Source organism: Denticeps clupeoides, unplaced genomic scaffold (assembly GCF_900700375.1).
Source record: "Denticeps clupeoides unplaced genomic scaffold, fDenClu1.1, whole genome shotgun sequence".
Lineage (NCBI taxonomy): Eukaryota > Metazoa > Chordata > Actinopteri > Clupeiformes > Denticipitidae > Denticeps > Denticeps clupeoides.
Window position 1 is genome coordinate 322,350 of NW_021629784.1, and position 13,732 is coordinate 336,081.

At 49.3% G+C, this 13,732-nt stretch overlaps 1 protein-coding gene across 2 annotated transcripts; it reads left to right on the top strand.

Moving 5' to 3' along the window:
* Positions 1–234: 234 nt before the first annotated feature.
* Positions 235–13,450, top strand: LOC114774199 (uncharacterized). 2 transcript variants are annotated; one of them, XM_028966122.1, is made up of 5 exons: positions 235–913; positions 3,789–4,052; positions 10,360–10,464; positions 10,725–10,759; positions 11,977–13,450. In XM_028966122.1, exons 1-5 carry the CDS (start codon positions 862–864, stop codon positions 12,133–12,135), a joined length of 615 nt encoding a protein of 204 aa, XP_028821955.1. In that variant the 5' UTR covers positions 235–861; the 3' UTR covers positions 12,136–13,450. The 2 variants fall into 2 exon arrangements, with proteins under 2 accessions (XP_028821955.1, XP_028821956.1); XM_028966123.1 differs by having other exon boundaries at positions 11,980–13,450.
* The last annotated feature ends 282 nt before the right edge of the window (positions 13,451–13,732 follow it).

The window sequence follows — 13,732 nt, forward strand, 5'->3', positions numbered from 1 at the left end:
TATTTAAAATTTTAACCATTTTTTAGACTTTCCAGGTAAAAAAAAAAGTTTTTTGGGAACTTCTACATCCACAGGATGTGCCCCCTGCCCTCCCTGACTCAGCACTTTTAAATGTGCTACAATGGAGTCAGAAGTGGGACGGGGAGAATTACATAAAGAGTGGATAACTGTCAGGAGCTCCACATGCCGAGGCAACATGGGGTTATGTGGGACGTCCCGCCGCTGAAAGAGGGAACTGGTGCTGGGAGGTGCTGCAGCTGGTGGTGTCTAGAGGAATGTGCACCCCGGCTCTCCAGCTGGTGCATGGCGAGAGTGGTGCAGGACATTTTGACATCACTAAGACCTGGGACAGCTGGCGCAGAGCTTCTTCTGGGAAGGAAGCTGTTGGGATCAGGGGTCAGACGGAATGTGACCTGATGTGATTTTGGCACAAATCTGATTATATATTTTTTTGCCGTTTGCGGTGTCAGGTGAGCGCGGTTTGAGCACAGACCATTTTAGCAAATCACAGCGTCCACACAGGAGAACCAGGAACCAGAACTTAACTCTTGTATTTGAAAACATCATGTGACTTAAAATATGAATGGGCTGCATCGTGATGCATCGTAATCGAATCGTGAGACCTGTGAAGGTTCATACCTCTAACTCTCATTCTCCAAACCCCGAGCCCTGCGTGTTACACGACCAAGAAGAACCTGCGGCGCTGACTTCTACCCAGATTTTAGTGACGCTCATGATGTTCTCGACCATCATCATTGGTTCTAAACTCTGTGACGAGGATGTATGAGGAACATCCGCAAAGTTCCGTCAGTCGGAGGATAACCGGGGATCTGACCGGTTCGAAGTGGATCGTGTTAAAAAATGAAGATCTTGGCAGCTTTAATCCTTCTACTTGTGGATTCTGCATCAGGAGGTTTGTTTCCATCCTAATAAATTATTATTGGTTTTACTTGTAAAAAGGAGTAAAGGGGTTTGGAATAATTTCACTGTTTGCTGATACTGAATCCAAAATTCTTTTTTCTTAGGAATAACATCCAAGCATTATTGAAGCATTATGTATTGCGTTGGTAATACCACTACTGCGTGGAATTTTTAATTCATTTATTTGTATTTGTGTCATATGATAAGATTTGATTTGATTTCACTTTTTTATGTTGGTTATAACTGGCAAACACGTGGCACATTCGGTGAAAATATCAGCCATATATTTAATGAAGGCCAGATTTAAAGTTACGTTAATCCTCATATATGTGGTATAAATAGATAATAACTATAACTCTGATCGGTTTATATTAATTATTATATTAATAATAATAGTTAGAACCTTTTCGGCCCAATGCGGCATAGGTGCGACCTCCAGAAGAAAGAAGGAGAAGCCTTCGACTTCTGTCTGCCTCGCAAGCTGGCACCAGCTACAACTAAACTTAAGCGGAGAGCGTCATGCCTGGTGGGGCAGATGAACCCACTTGCGCGCTGTGTGGAAAGCTGGCGCGCATGCGCAGTTCACCCTCTGGTCCTGGCGACGGTAGGAAAAGGTTACAGACTGCAGTTTGTGGCATGGCCCCCCGCGTTCAACGTAGTGGTTCCGTCGCTGGCAACTGGGGACGCGGCTCAGGTTTTGGAGGCTGAAATAACCTCTCTTCTGAGCGAACGAGCAATAAGGCCCCGTGGAGGAAATGCAGCGGGGTTTTTATTCTCGCTACTTTCCCAACAAACACCTCAGACAGTTCAGATTCAGAAAGCTCACTCACAAGGGCCTTTTACGCTCAGTCTGTCCCACTACAGTGGACCTGCAGGACGCGTATTTTCACATAGGAACCTATCCTGCCCACAGGAGGTATCTCAGATTCTTTTTCCACGCCGTTGATTACGAGTTTCTCCCCCTCGCACCCCGTGTGTCCAGCAAATGTAGAGAAGCAGCTCTGAACCCCCCTCGGATCCTCGGGCGTCAGGGTTCTGGATCATCTGGTCGATTATCTGCTCTGACCCACCTCACCAGCCTGGGTTTCAGTGTAAACTACTGAGCTCACTGGTTCCGTCCCAGAATGTAGAATATCTGGACCTCCAAATTCTGTCTTTTCGCGCTTCACTGTCCGAGGGACACGTCCCGTTTACTGTGCGTTGGTCTGTTCAGCAGCAGCAGAGTCCAGGTCCAGTTCAGGACCTGCCTGCTCCTGCTGGGTCTCATGGCTTCTACTGTAGTGGTGGTTCCGCTGGGTCTGTTCAACATGAGGGAATTTCGGGGGACTTTCTCACGGCGTGTCGTGTCCGTGAGGAAGACGGTGACCACGGACGCCCATATAAAGTACCTGGAGCTGTTGGCAGTTTTTCACGCTGTGGTGCATTTTCTCCACCTGCGGGGCTGTCATGTTCTTATCAGGACAGACAATACGGATGTCAACCGGCAGGGCGGGACGTTTTCTCGGCGTCTGCGCGGTCTGGCGGGGAGATTCATTCTTTGGGGTTACGCGCACCTCGCGACTCATGTACCAGGTCTGATGAATTCGGGGCCGGACCTCCTCTCCAGGGGGAACCCCCTGTACGGCGAGTGGAGGCTCCACCCTCAGGTGGTCACTCAGATCTTGGAGAGGTTCGGCAGGGATGCCGTAGATCTATTCGCCTCGCCGGAGACGCGCAGTGTCCCCTGTGGACGCGCTGATGTACGCATTCCCACCCCTGAGCCTGATTTGCCCCACACTCTCGTGGGTGAGGGAGGGCGGTCTGACTCTCCTGCTGGTGGCCCCCCTGCTGGCTGGCAGAGATCTTTCAGCTTCTGTGGGACGAGACATGGCAGCTCCTGCCAGGCAGGGACCTTCTGTCACAAGGACGTGGGGAGATTTACCAGGTCAGCTGCAGGTCAGCTGAATTTGTGGGTCTGGCCCATGAGAGGTTGAATTTGGACGCGGCTGGTCTCCCTGCCACGGTGATCACCACCATCCAGAGTGCCAGGGCTCCGTCCACGCGCACACTGTATGACAGCGAGTGGCGCGTTTTTGAACAGTGGTGCGAACAGATGCGGGTTGTGCCCGTTGTGTGTTCGGTTACTGAGGTGTTATTTTTCCTGCAGGACATGTTGGACAAGGGCAGGACATTTTCCACAGTTAAAGTGTATCTGGCTGCTATAGCAGCGTGCCACGTGGGGTTTGTCAGCTAGTCATCTTTTAGTCTCTTCGTGGGACTTGCCCCTGGTCCTGCAGATGTTCTCAGAACCTCCCTTCGAGCCTCTGGAACATGTGAGGGTGACACTCCTGACCCTTAAGACAGCTTTTCTTCCCGCACTGTCCTCAGCGAAGCGGGCGAGTGAGATTCATGCGTTCTCTGTTCACCCTTCGTGTATGAACTTTGACCTGGGCGATGCTGGGGTCGTCCTGTTACACAACCCTGCATTTGTTCCTAAGGTTAGTGTCTTTTCGGCTCCGTGTGCGTCCGGACAGAGGTACTTCGGAAAGCATGCAATCCGGGAGTTGGCCATATCTTTCCCATAGTGACATACGAATGTTTGTAAGAGAACGTTTCAGCACCTGATATAGTTAGGCGGGGCTCCCGGGGTGCAGCTGCCATTGGTCCGTCTGCGACGGACGTGGTGTCATTGCCCCCATTGCGGGGCTGTCGTGTTCACCTTGGTGGATTGGGATTCGAACCGGCAACCTTCTGACCATGTGCACTGTCCTCAGCACAAAAAAATGTAAAATTCACCAACCCCCCCCCCTGATTTGTTCTTACAACTCGATGATTTTATTAGAGTTTAATTTGCTGCTTTACTAAATGTCCTGTTTCTTCTCCAACAGTGATTCATTCCTGGACAGGATTGTACACAGCAGCTACAGGAATAAAGGATCTTCCTGAATTTGTTGGTGTAAATTTATTCGATGATGAAGTGACTGGAAACTTTGACAGTGAGAACAACCAGTTTGAGATCCGGCAGGACTGGGTGAAGGAGCTGGGAGAGAAGTATGTGGAGGATCAGACAAAGAGTCTAAGAAATTTAACATGGAAATTCAAAGAGAACCTGACAATCATCATGACTGAATTTAATCAGACTGGAGATCAAGGTAAGATCAACAAGCACCTTCATCCTCTTCAAATCCAAACACCTCTGAAGTTTTAGTTGTTGCCCAGGGATGAAGCTTCTATTATAACTCTACAGAATTAAGAAGAAACTGTGAAGGCAAAACTTGTTAGTTTCAGCAATTCTAAAAAAGTCGCTTAACATTTGCCACATTTCCTCTGTAATATCAGCGAAAGACTAAACTTAACACGGTCCCCCACACCTCAGATGGCAGAGGTGTGGACTCGAGTTACATGACTTGGACTCGAGTCATTAATTTGATGACTTTAGACTCGACTTGACAAAATGTAAAGAGACTTGCAACTCGACTTGGACTTTAACATCATTGACTCGTGACTTCACTTGGACTTGAGCCTTTTGACTTGAAAAGACTTGCTGTTTCCCAGAAAACCCAAATATTAAAACGTATGTTATTACCGAACGCTCTGTATCTTTCAATGTCTGTGTATATGTGCGTCTGTGCGCGTATTTGCTGTCGGCAAGACATCCAATCAAATTAGATCCACGTTGTTTTGAGCCAACAGCATCCATCCAATCAAATTACAGGACAACCAATGCAGTGGAACTCTCAAATAACGCGCCAGTTAGACAAATATAAAATATGATACCAAAGATAGTTTCGTTCGGATATAAAAACTACGAGGTGGTCAACAAAAAACGAATAGCAGTATGCAAAACATGCGGGTCGAAGATTACAGACGGAGATGCAACAACTTCCAACTTCGTTCGACATTTGAAGTTGCACAAAGAACAGTAAGTTCTGAGTAAATGTTAACGCTTATTTGTTCACTTTTCTTTGCTGTGTAGTTAAATCAGTGAGGCTGTAAACTCGCTGTTAACGTCGCAAACTGGTAATCTGTCCACTGCGACCAATGCTGTAAATGCAAAAAGTTATTTCTTTCATTTTAATTTATGTACATATTAGGAATATTTTGCATGTGTGTTATTTTGTGAATATTTTTTTATGTTCTTTTAATACTGTATATTGTAGAGAGAGGTGCAGAAAGACGCGATGTTCTGACGCGAACTTGCTTTTTGTACAGAATACACTTTGCACAGAAAATCTCTTGAGTGTCAGCTCATCAAGAAACGAAATCAAATAGTTCCACAGCGCAGAAGAAGAACCGCTACACTATGATGACTTTCACCTTGATATTTTAGCGCGGATGTATACCTAGCCGAATTGCACTGTAGGGGGCGAGAACGAGTCTTCGAACTGTGAAATTACCACATCAAACGTGACGTGGTAACATGGATGCTGTCAGGATTGCCTGCAGCTGGGCTCCACACCGGAAGCCAATCCTGACGCCCCATAAATGCCGGAAGTTTCTGCCCGTTCGGGGTCGCTGGCATTTTCGTGAACTCTATGCACGAACTTGACCTTGTTTAGTTTTATGTGTTTTGAGTTCTGGCAATCGCCACACGCCTACGGGTTTGTTTCAGTTCATTATTTACGTTAAACTGTTTTCGGCCACCGCGCCATTGTTTATTTGTATTTCGTTATTGTTTGTATTAATAAACCCCCTTCCCAACATGTCAGACCTCTGCGCTTCCTTCCCCCGTAAGTCCGTAGTCGTGACAGAATGCCAGCGACCCCCCCAAAAGCGCAGAGGTAGAAAGCAGAGGAGAAGAAACGCCGCGAAGGACGCAGCCCGGTGCGGCGAACGCGGACGGCAGGGGAGAGACGTCACCCCCGGGAAACTCCGCGAAACCCGGAAGCGACAACGTCGGCGGGTGAGTGGGCGGAGCGAGGACGTTGGCGTCGGCAGCAGCGAGGAAGTGACGTGGGCAGCGAGCGCAGAAGATGCGACCCCCACGATCTTCGCCATGTCGAGCCAAGAACTCTGCGCTCTGCTGGCAAGGCTCCCCGTGGACTGGGACGACACGGACGACGACGAGAGCACGGGAGACGAGAGTTGGGCTCCGCCCATCGCGCCAGTCTGCGATCGTCGCAAGGTCCGTGGGGACCCACGTCACTTCCAGGGGGGTGAGAAGCGGCAACAACAACGGCGGCGTTCCTCCAGCGAGGAGGTGGGCAGCCTCCAGCCCGAATGGCCAGAGTACTGCCCATGGGAGCTTATCGCGCCATGGGTCCAGGATGTCCGCAGGGTGGACGACCCTCGGAGTCACCGGTGGGAGGACACGGATGATGAAAGCGATGATGACGTGGATTTTCGGTGGGCGGTCGTTGCCCGGATGGCTCCGCCCAGCGTGCGCGTCCGAGATCATCGCGGCGTCCGTGATGACCCATGTGACTTCCGAGGGTACGAGGTGGACACGGAAGACGACCAGGATGACGCCGTTTGGGCAGTCGGTGCCGGGATGGCTCCGCCCATCGCGCCCATCCAGGATCATCACGAGGTCCGTGGAGACCCACGTCCCTCCCAGCAGTGTGAGGAAAGCTGGTGGAAGAGGGCGACGGGAGGTCGCCAGCCAGCAACTGCACTGCCGGGACTGCCTTGCAGGGAATCCTCCATTCCTGCTCCAGTCGCCGACCCGCCTTCCCTCTGCCCGGACGTTCCCCAGCGAAATGGCAGCGCAGCACCAGCGCCCACACCTGCTGGAGAAGACGTCCACCCCCCTCCACACCACACACCTACCACCATCTCCAGCGACGTGCCCAGCCCCGTGTGGGACAGCCCAATTGTCCCGGGACCCTTCAGTGGGGCAGCAGACACTGATAAGACCACCACCATCCTATCGTGTCTGCTTGGGTCAGCATGGGGCTGGAGCGCAGCCCTCTGGCAGCAGGGAGAGACAGACAGCAGTTTTCGGGACTTCCAGCAGAGACTGAGGGCGGAGTTTGATCGGCCAGAGCCTGAGCCAGGGATCGAACTCTGCCCCTCCACCACATCCAGCGCCAGTCAGGATCCGGGGCAAGAAGACCAAGCACTGGCGGGCGACGAGAAGGTCGCGCCTCCCGAGATCCTGGCTGTGCCCCCTGAGGAGGTCCCGGAGTGCTCAGAGAGGGAGCCAGACGACCCTCTCTTCTGTCTGTCTCTGTCTGTGTGTGTGTGCGTGGCATATGTGTCCGTATGTCGCCCCCACTTCCCCTCTTTGTGTCCACCAGATGGCGACCCAGCCGCGGAGCCGAACCCCAGGGAGGAGGTTCCTGACCCGAATGTGCTGGTCCAAGGCGAGGTGGACAAGCCCCAAGGTACCCCGAAGTCCAGCCGGGGGGGGTGCTCCCCCAAAGAATTTTTTGGGGGGGTGCAGTTCGGGTTGGGGACTCCTCCTGAGGGGAGGGGAGGTGGGGAAGCGATGGAGCTGGGTCCTCCGGTAGCCAGTGAGGAGGGCGGGCCAGGCATGGGCCTGCGTCTGCCTCCAGAGGGGTGGAGCGCCATAGAGCCCCCGGGTAGGCATGAGGACCCAGCTGGGACAGGCAGGAAGAGGGCCTGCTTGTCCCAACGGACGCAGAAGGGGCTAGCCGGATGGTCTGGCAATGCCCCCCCCTTGGCACCAGGGCCGTGCAGCGAGAGGGGCTGCATAGTCCCAGAAGGCACCAGCCTGGGGTGCCTGGAACAGTCGCCGGAGGCTCTGGGACAATCTCCCTGCGCGGTGCAGGGGGTGACACAAGACGTGTCAGAGGGGACATGTGGAGACAGGGCCCACACGTACCCAGATGGATCGGCCCCTGATTATTGTGTGCAGGTACGGGAGTCCGGGGCCGCCATGCGGGACCACGCCGGGGAGCCAGGCCGAGGGTCCGGGGGCCGTCATGCGGGACCACGCCGGGGAGCCAGGCCGAGGTCCGGGGCCGTCATGCGGGACCACGCCGGGGAGCCAGGCCGAGGGTCCGGGGCCGCCATGCGGGACCACGCCGGGGAGCCAGGCCGAGGGTCCGGGGCCGCCATGCGGGACCACGCCGGGGAGCCAGGCCGAGGGTCCGGGGCCGCCAAGCGGGACCACGCCGGGGAGCCAGGGCCGAGGGTCCGGGGCCGCACGCCTGACCACGCCGGGGGAGCCAGGCCGAGGGTCCGGGGCCGCCAAGCGGGACCACGCGGGGAGCCAGGCCGAGGGTCCGGGGCCGCCAAGCCTGACCACGCCGGGGAGCCAGCCCGAGGGACCGGGGCCGCCACGCCTGACCACGCCGGGGAGCCAGCCCGAGGGACCGGGGCCGCCACGCCTGACCACGCCGGGGAGCCAGCCCGAGGGACCGGGGCCGCCACGCCTGACCACGCCGGGGAGCCAGCCCGAGGACCGGGGCCGCCACGCCTGACCACGCCGGGGAGCCAGCCCGAGGGACCGGGGCCGCCACGCCTGACCACGCCGGGGAGCCAGCCCGAGGGACCGGGGCCGCCACGCCTGACCCCGCCGGGGAGCCAGCCCGAGGGACCGGGGCCGCCACGCCTGACCCCGCCGGGGAGCCAGCCCGAGGGACCGGGGCCGCCACGCCTGACCCCGCCGGGGAGCCAGCCCGAGGGACCGGGGCCGCCACGCCTGACCCCGCCGGGGAGCAGCCCGAGGGACCGGGGCCGCCACGCCTGACCCCGCCGGGGAGCCAGCCCGAGGGACCGGGGCCGCCACGCCTGACCACGCCGGGGAGCCAGCCCGAGGGACCGGGTCCTCCAAGGGGAGGATACAGCAGGGCAGGAGCCCTGTGGTTGCCGCCATCCGCCCCGCCGCCTCCACTGATGGTACTGTTGGGGCTCCGAGGACGTAGCCCTTGGAGGGGGGGCTCTGTCAGGATTGCCTGCAGCTGGGCTCCACACCGGAACCCAATCCTGACGCCCCATAAATGCCGGAAGTTTCCGCCCGTTCGGGGTCGCTGGCATTCTGTCACGACTACGGACTTACGGGGGAAGGAAGCGCAGAGGTCTGACATTCTGGGAAGGGGGTTTTATTAATACAAACAATAACGAAATACAAATAAACAATGGCGCGGTGGCCGAAAACAGTTTAACGTAAATAATGAACTGAAACAAACCCGTAGGCGTGTGGCGATTGCCAGAACTCAAAACACATAAAACTAAACAAGGTCAAGTTCGTGCATAGAGTTCACGAAAATGCCAGCGACCCCGAACGGGCAGAAACTTCCGGCATTTATGGGGCGTCAGGATTGGCTTCCGGTGTGGAGCCCAGCTGCAGGCAATCCTGACAGATGCAGCTATTTAACTGAATAAACAGTTGGTAAACACAAGTACATCTTATTTTCCACTTCCCGCGGTTAAGTCTGTTATGTTCATGTATCTGTTACAGTACAGGACAAACTGCTGTGGAACTAATTGAAATGCAATATGTGATGGAAATACAATGTTAGCACTTTTTGTTCAAATAAATACAGTTGCACTTGTTTTTTCAAATGCGTTTATTCTGTAAAGCAGTGGTTTAAAATGAAGAATATTCTTTAAAAATATGAGTTAAATGTTAAAAATGAAGTTAATAGTGCAATGTCAGCACTATTTATTTCTGCAGTTTCAATTGCACTTGTTTTAATAAAACAATAGATTTTAAAAGCATACACGATCGGTGAAAATATATTATTATTCTGCGGTTGAAAAGACTTGAAAGGACTCGAAACTCAAACTGCAGGACTTGACTTGAGACTTATCAGTCTTGACTTTGGACTTGACTCGACACTTGCCTGTCTTGACTTGGCACTTGACTTGGGACTTGAGGGCAAAGACTTTACATCATATATAATGCAGTAATTATACAGAATTTACACGGTATAATATTTACAGACGTATATAAACTTAAATCATTATTTATTTATGTAATGTAATAAACCCGCTATTTACATCAAATACATACATATTTGATCCCTTCTGAATTTGTAGTTTTGCTTATGAACTTTTTCTCATTTTTATAGTAGTTTTATTTTAATGAAGGTAGACAGAATAAACAACTTGGCAACTCAACACTTCAGGTTCGTACACAGATTTGTAAACAGGATTAAGGTCTGGAGACTGTCTAGGCCACGCAATAATCTTGATGTGGTTATTCTTTAACTCCTCTTTTGTTGCCTTGGCTGTATGGTTTGGTTATTTGTGATGCTGGACCCATGACCCATCTTCAGTGTTCTGGCAGAGGGAAGGAGGGCTCTGTACTTGGAGCTTTGGGTCATATTTCTCTGCCTCCAAACACAGCAGTTGGAGTTGATGCCAAAAAGCTTTATTTTTTTCCCCATGCCTTTTCAGAAATATCTAGATATTCACTGGCAAACTTAAGATGGGTCATTCTGAGCAGGGGGACCTTGTAGTGACCGCAAGACTTGTTCTTGATGATTTTAGTGTTCACATCATTTACAAGCTCTTGTGTAGTTGTTGGCTAATACTTAATCTTTACAGGGGCAGTGGTGGCCCTTCCAGGCATCATTGCTGTGTTGGTTGTTGCTGCTCTCAGTCTCATCGCTGTGGTTGTTGGTGTTGTGATGGTTGTGAAGAGAAGATCAGGTGAGAGATGCAGCAAACAACATCAGTAACTTCTACACTAAACATGGTGTCATGTGATTGTAAATGTTTTTACATTTTTACTTTGGGTTAATAGTCTCGGGGGGAAATCAACTTTTAAGCATTCAGACACTGAATGTTTTTTCACCACTTCTTTATTTGGTTAAAGATGTCCTATTAACAAATATTTAAAACTTAAAACATATCAAATGTTGCTGATGTGAACATTTGGGTTTTCAGCTAAATGTTTTCTGCTCTTCTAGAACTCTCACGGTGCACCAATCATTCTCCGCTCTCAGTAAGTAACTTCATTTTATTTTCACAATTGTTCATATAGAGCAGAGCTGATTGGGACTTTAATTCTCTGAAAATTAGCAATTATGCACAGGAATAATGACAAAATAAATTCAGCACAGTTATTGGAGAACACAATGCACAATTATTATCAAACCACATTATGTGTCACATGCTGTTATTTGAAAGAGCACAGAAATATCCTTTTATTCCTTAATGTCAACTGTTTAAAGTTCGCATTAATTCAATTAAGTTCAAATTAAGTCAATGCCAGTCAAATATCCAACATACACAAAGCCCCATCCCATGGTTTTGTTTAATTTTGGGACAGAATGAAATTAACATCTCTCCTGGGTGAACATCGTCCTCACTGTAGCACTCCCTTACGGTCCCTTCTGCAGACATACCTGAAGTACATCAGAAGATAAACACACATGACTTAGTGAAGTGAAATGATTGTCATTTTGAAGCACAGCACAAGGTGACAAAAAATGTGTCCTCTGCTTTTTTAGTGAGCAGTGGGCAGCCATGAAATGATCTGTCAGGAAAGCCATGTGCTTTCTTGAGCAGGGGGACCTTGCAGGCTGCAGGATTTCAGTCCTTCGTGCAATAGTATGTTACCAACTGTTTTCCTGGTCCCAGCTGCCTTGAGGTCATTGACAAGTTTCTCCCAAGTAGTTCTGGGCTGGTTCCAAATCGTTCTCATTATCAGGGTGAGATGTGTGTGGAGCTTCAGACCAAGGGAGACATTTTATGGTTTGCGAATTCTCTAATAATCGCAACCAACTGTTGTCAATGTCTCACCCAGCAGCTTGCTGATGGTCTTATAGCCCATTCCAGCCTTGTGTAGATCCACAACCTTGTGCCTGACATCCTTGGAAAGCTTTTTGGTCTTGGCCATGGGGCAGTTTGGAATCTGGATAGGTTGATTGTTTCTTTGGAGAGTCGTTTTCTAATCAGGACGCTCCCAATGTCAGGTCCTCACCTGTATAAAATAGAACTGGGAGCCAGAAATCTTGATTGCTGGGGGAACAAATACTTATTTCATTCATGATAATGCAAATATATTTATAACTTTGTTTAAATGCATTTTTTGTTGTTATGTCTCTCACTGTTCAAATGAATTGAAATAATAGAGATCATTTCTTTGTTAGTAACCAAACAGTAAGTCTACAAATATATATTTAAATATTTGCTAACTGCATGTCTCCTGTTTCCCAGCAGACTCTAGAAGTGACACCCACTGACCCAAATGCTGATGAAAAAGCAGCACCAGCCACCAATGAAACATTGCTGCCACATCCAGAACCTCCAGACAAAGCTCATCTGGAACATTCATCGCCCGTCTCTCTCTCTATCCTTCTCATGCTAGTGTTCTAGTAACTGATCCTGCACAACCACAAGTCAATTGCAAATCCTTAAGAAGTCTTATATTGGATTTTCCAAAATTAAGGCCTTAAATATAATTTAAAAAGGACAAGTTATCCTAGGGGCAGTGGTTGGGGTAGTGGGTATGAAAACAGACCTGAAAATGGTTCGAGTCCTGAAACCCCAAGGTGCCACTGAGATGCCACTGAGCAAAGCATTGTCCCCACACATGGCTGCCCACTGCTCACTAAGGGTGATGCAGTGTTTCACAATGACCATTACTTCACTTTCACTTTAAATCCAGGGCTTTTAAATCCAGGAGTTAAAGGGCTTAAAAATACTGCAGACCCAATAAATCAAATGAAACAAACCTTCAATCTGTCAGTAGTTCGCTGGTCAGTGAGTGACCTGACCGTATATCTAAAAGGCGTAGCACTAGGGATAATAAAACAGCAGTCCAAGCAATGAAACACACCTCGTGTTAGAGCTGTAAATCTATGCTTAAACTTGAAAATCTTGGCCACTGTTGTCAGGTAATTTTTAATTATAACAAAAGAGATGTGAAAATGGATGCTGGCCTCTGGCAATTTATGTTTTAAACCCATTCATTTCCCCACACATTTCCTTTCCCTCTTAGTCTAGCACTCGCAGTGCACACAAAGAAAGCCAGGCTTTTAAACCTGTATTTCTTTGGTCAGTCTTGGGCTGGGACAGGCCAAAAAAGTTCTACTTTATGTTTGTCATGTGCAAATTCTTATACATTTGTGTGTCAATCAGATTTTAAAAAAAAATCCCCATGACTATATGTTTATTTCACATTCCAAAACTTTTCAATGCCTGAGAAATTCTCTTTTCAAATTCAATGACTTTTTCAGGTTTTTAATTACTTGGAACCCTGATTAACCCTGATCTCATATTTAATTAAAAAATATGTAACTAAAACAAATACACAAAAAAAAAAACGTTTTTTCACGAATGTTGGTTATTCATGAAGTGCCTACTTGTGACTGTGAGGTTTCTGTTGTGGCCTGACTTTGCAGAGTTTGTTAGTGTTAAATGTATAAATGTAGCCTCGTGTCTAGTCATTGCTCGGACTGCTGTTTTTTCCCCATTGAGATTTTTATTATTTTTTTTTGTCTTTTCTGTATGTGCACTGTTAAAAGTAAGCCCTGTTTTGTGAGTTGTTTGTGTCCTTTTTCCCGCCATTGTGACAGTTTTATTTTGCTCCATGTAAATGAATTTTAATGCCAATATGCACCTGAAGATAATATTTAATATTTTTATCTTTTATATTATAATTTGTATTATAATTATCTGCAAATATAATTATAATACAAATTTCGTCCATCACGCCTTGTTTATTTGTATTTATTAATAAATCATTGTTTCTCTTATGTCCCACCTGTGCGCTTCCTTCCCCCGTCAGCTCGCCGACGTGACAAACTAAGATACGAAAAAGTTCTTTTTTATTCAAAATAATTTACTATTACCAAAATATGGCAAGAGGGCCAAAAACAGGGAAGACGGGAAGAACTTCAACAAACCCGAAGGCATGTAGCATAAAGCACTAACAGAAAGTAAGAAAGGCAATGCAGCCGCGTCCTCCCGT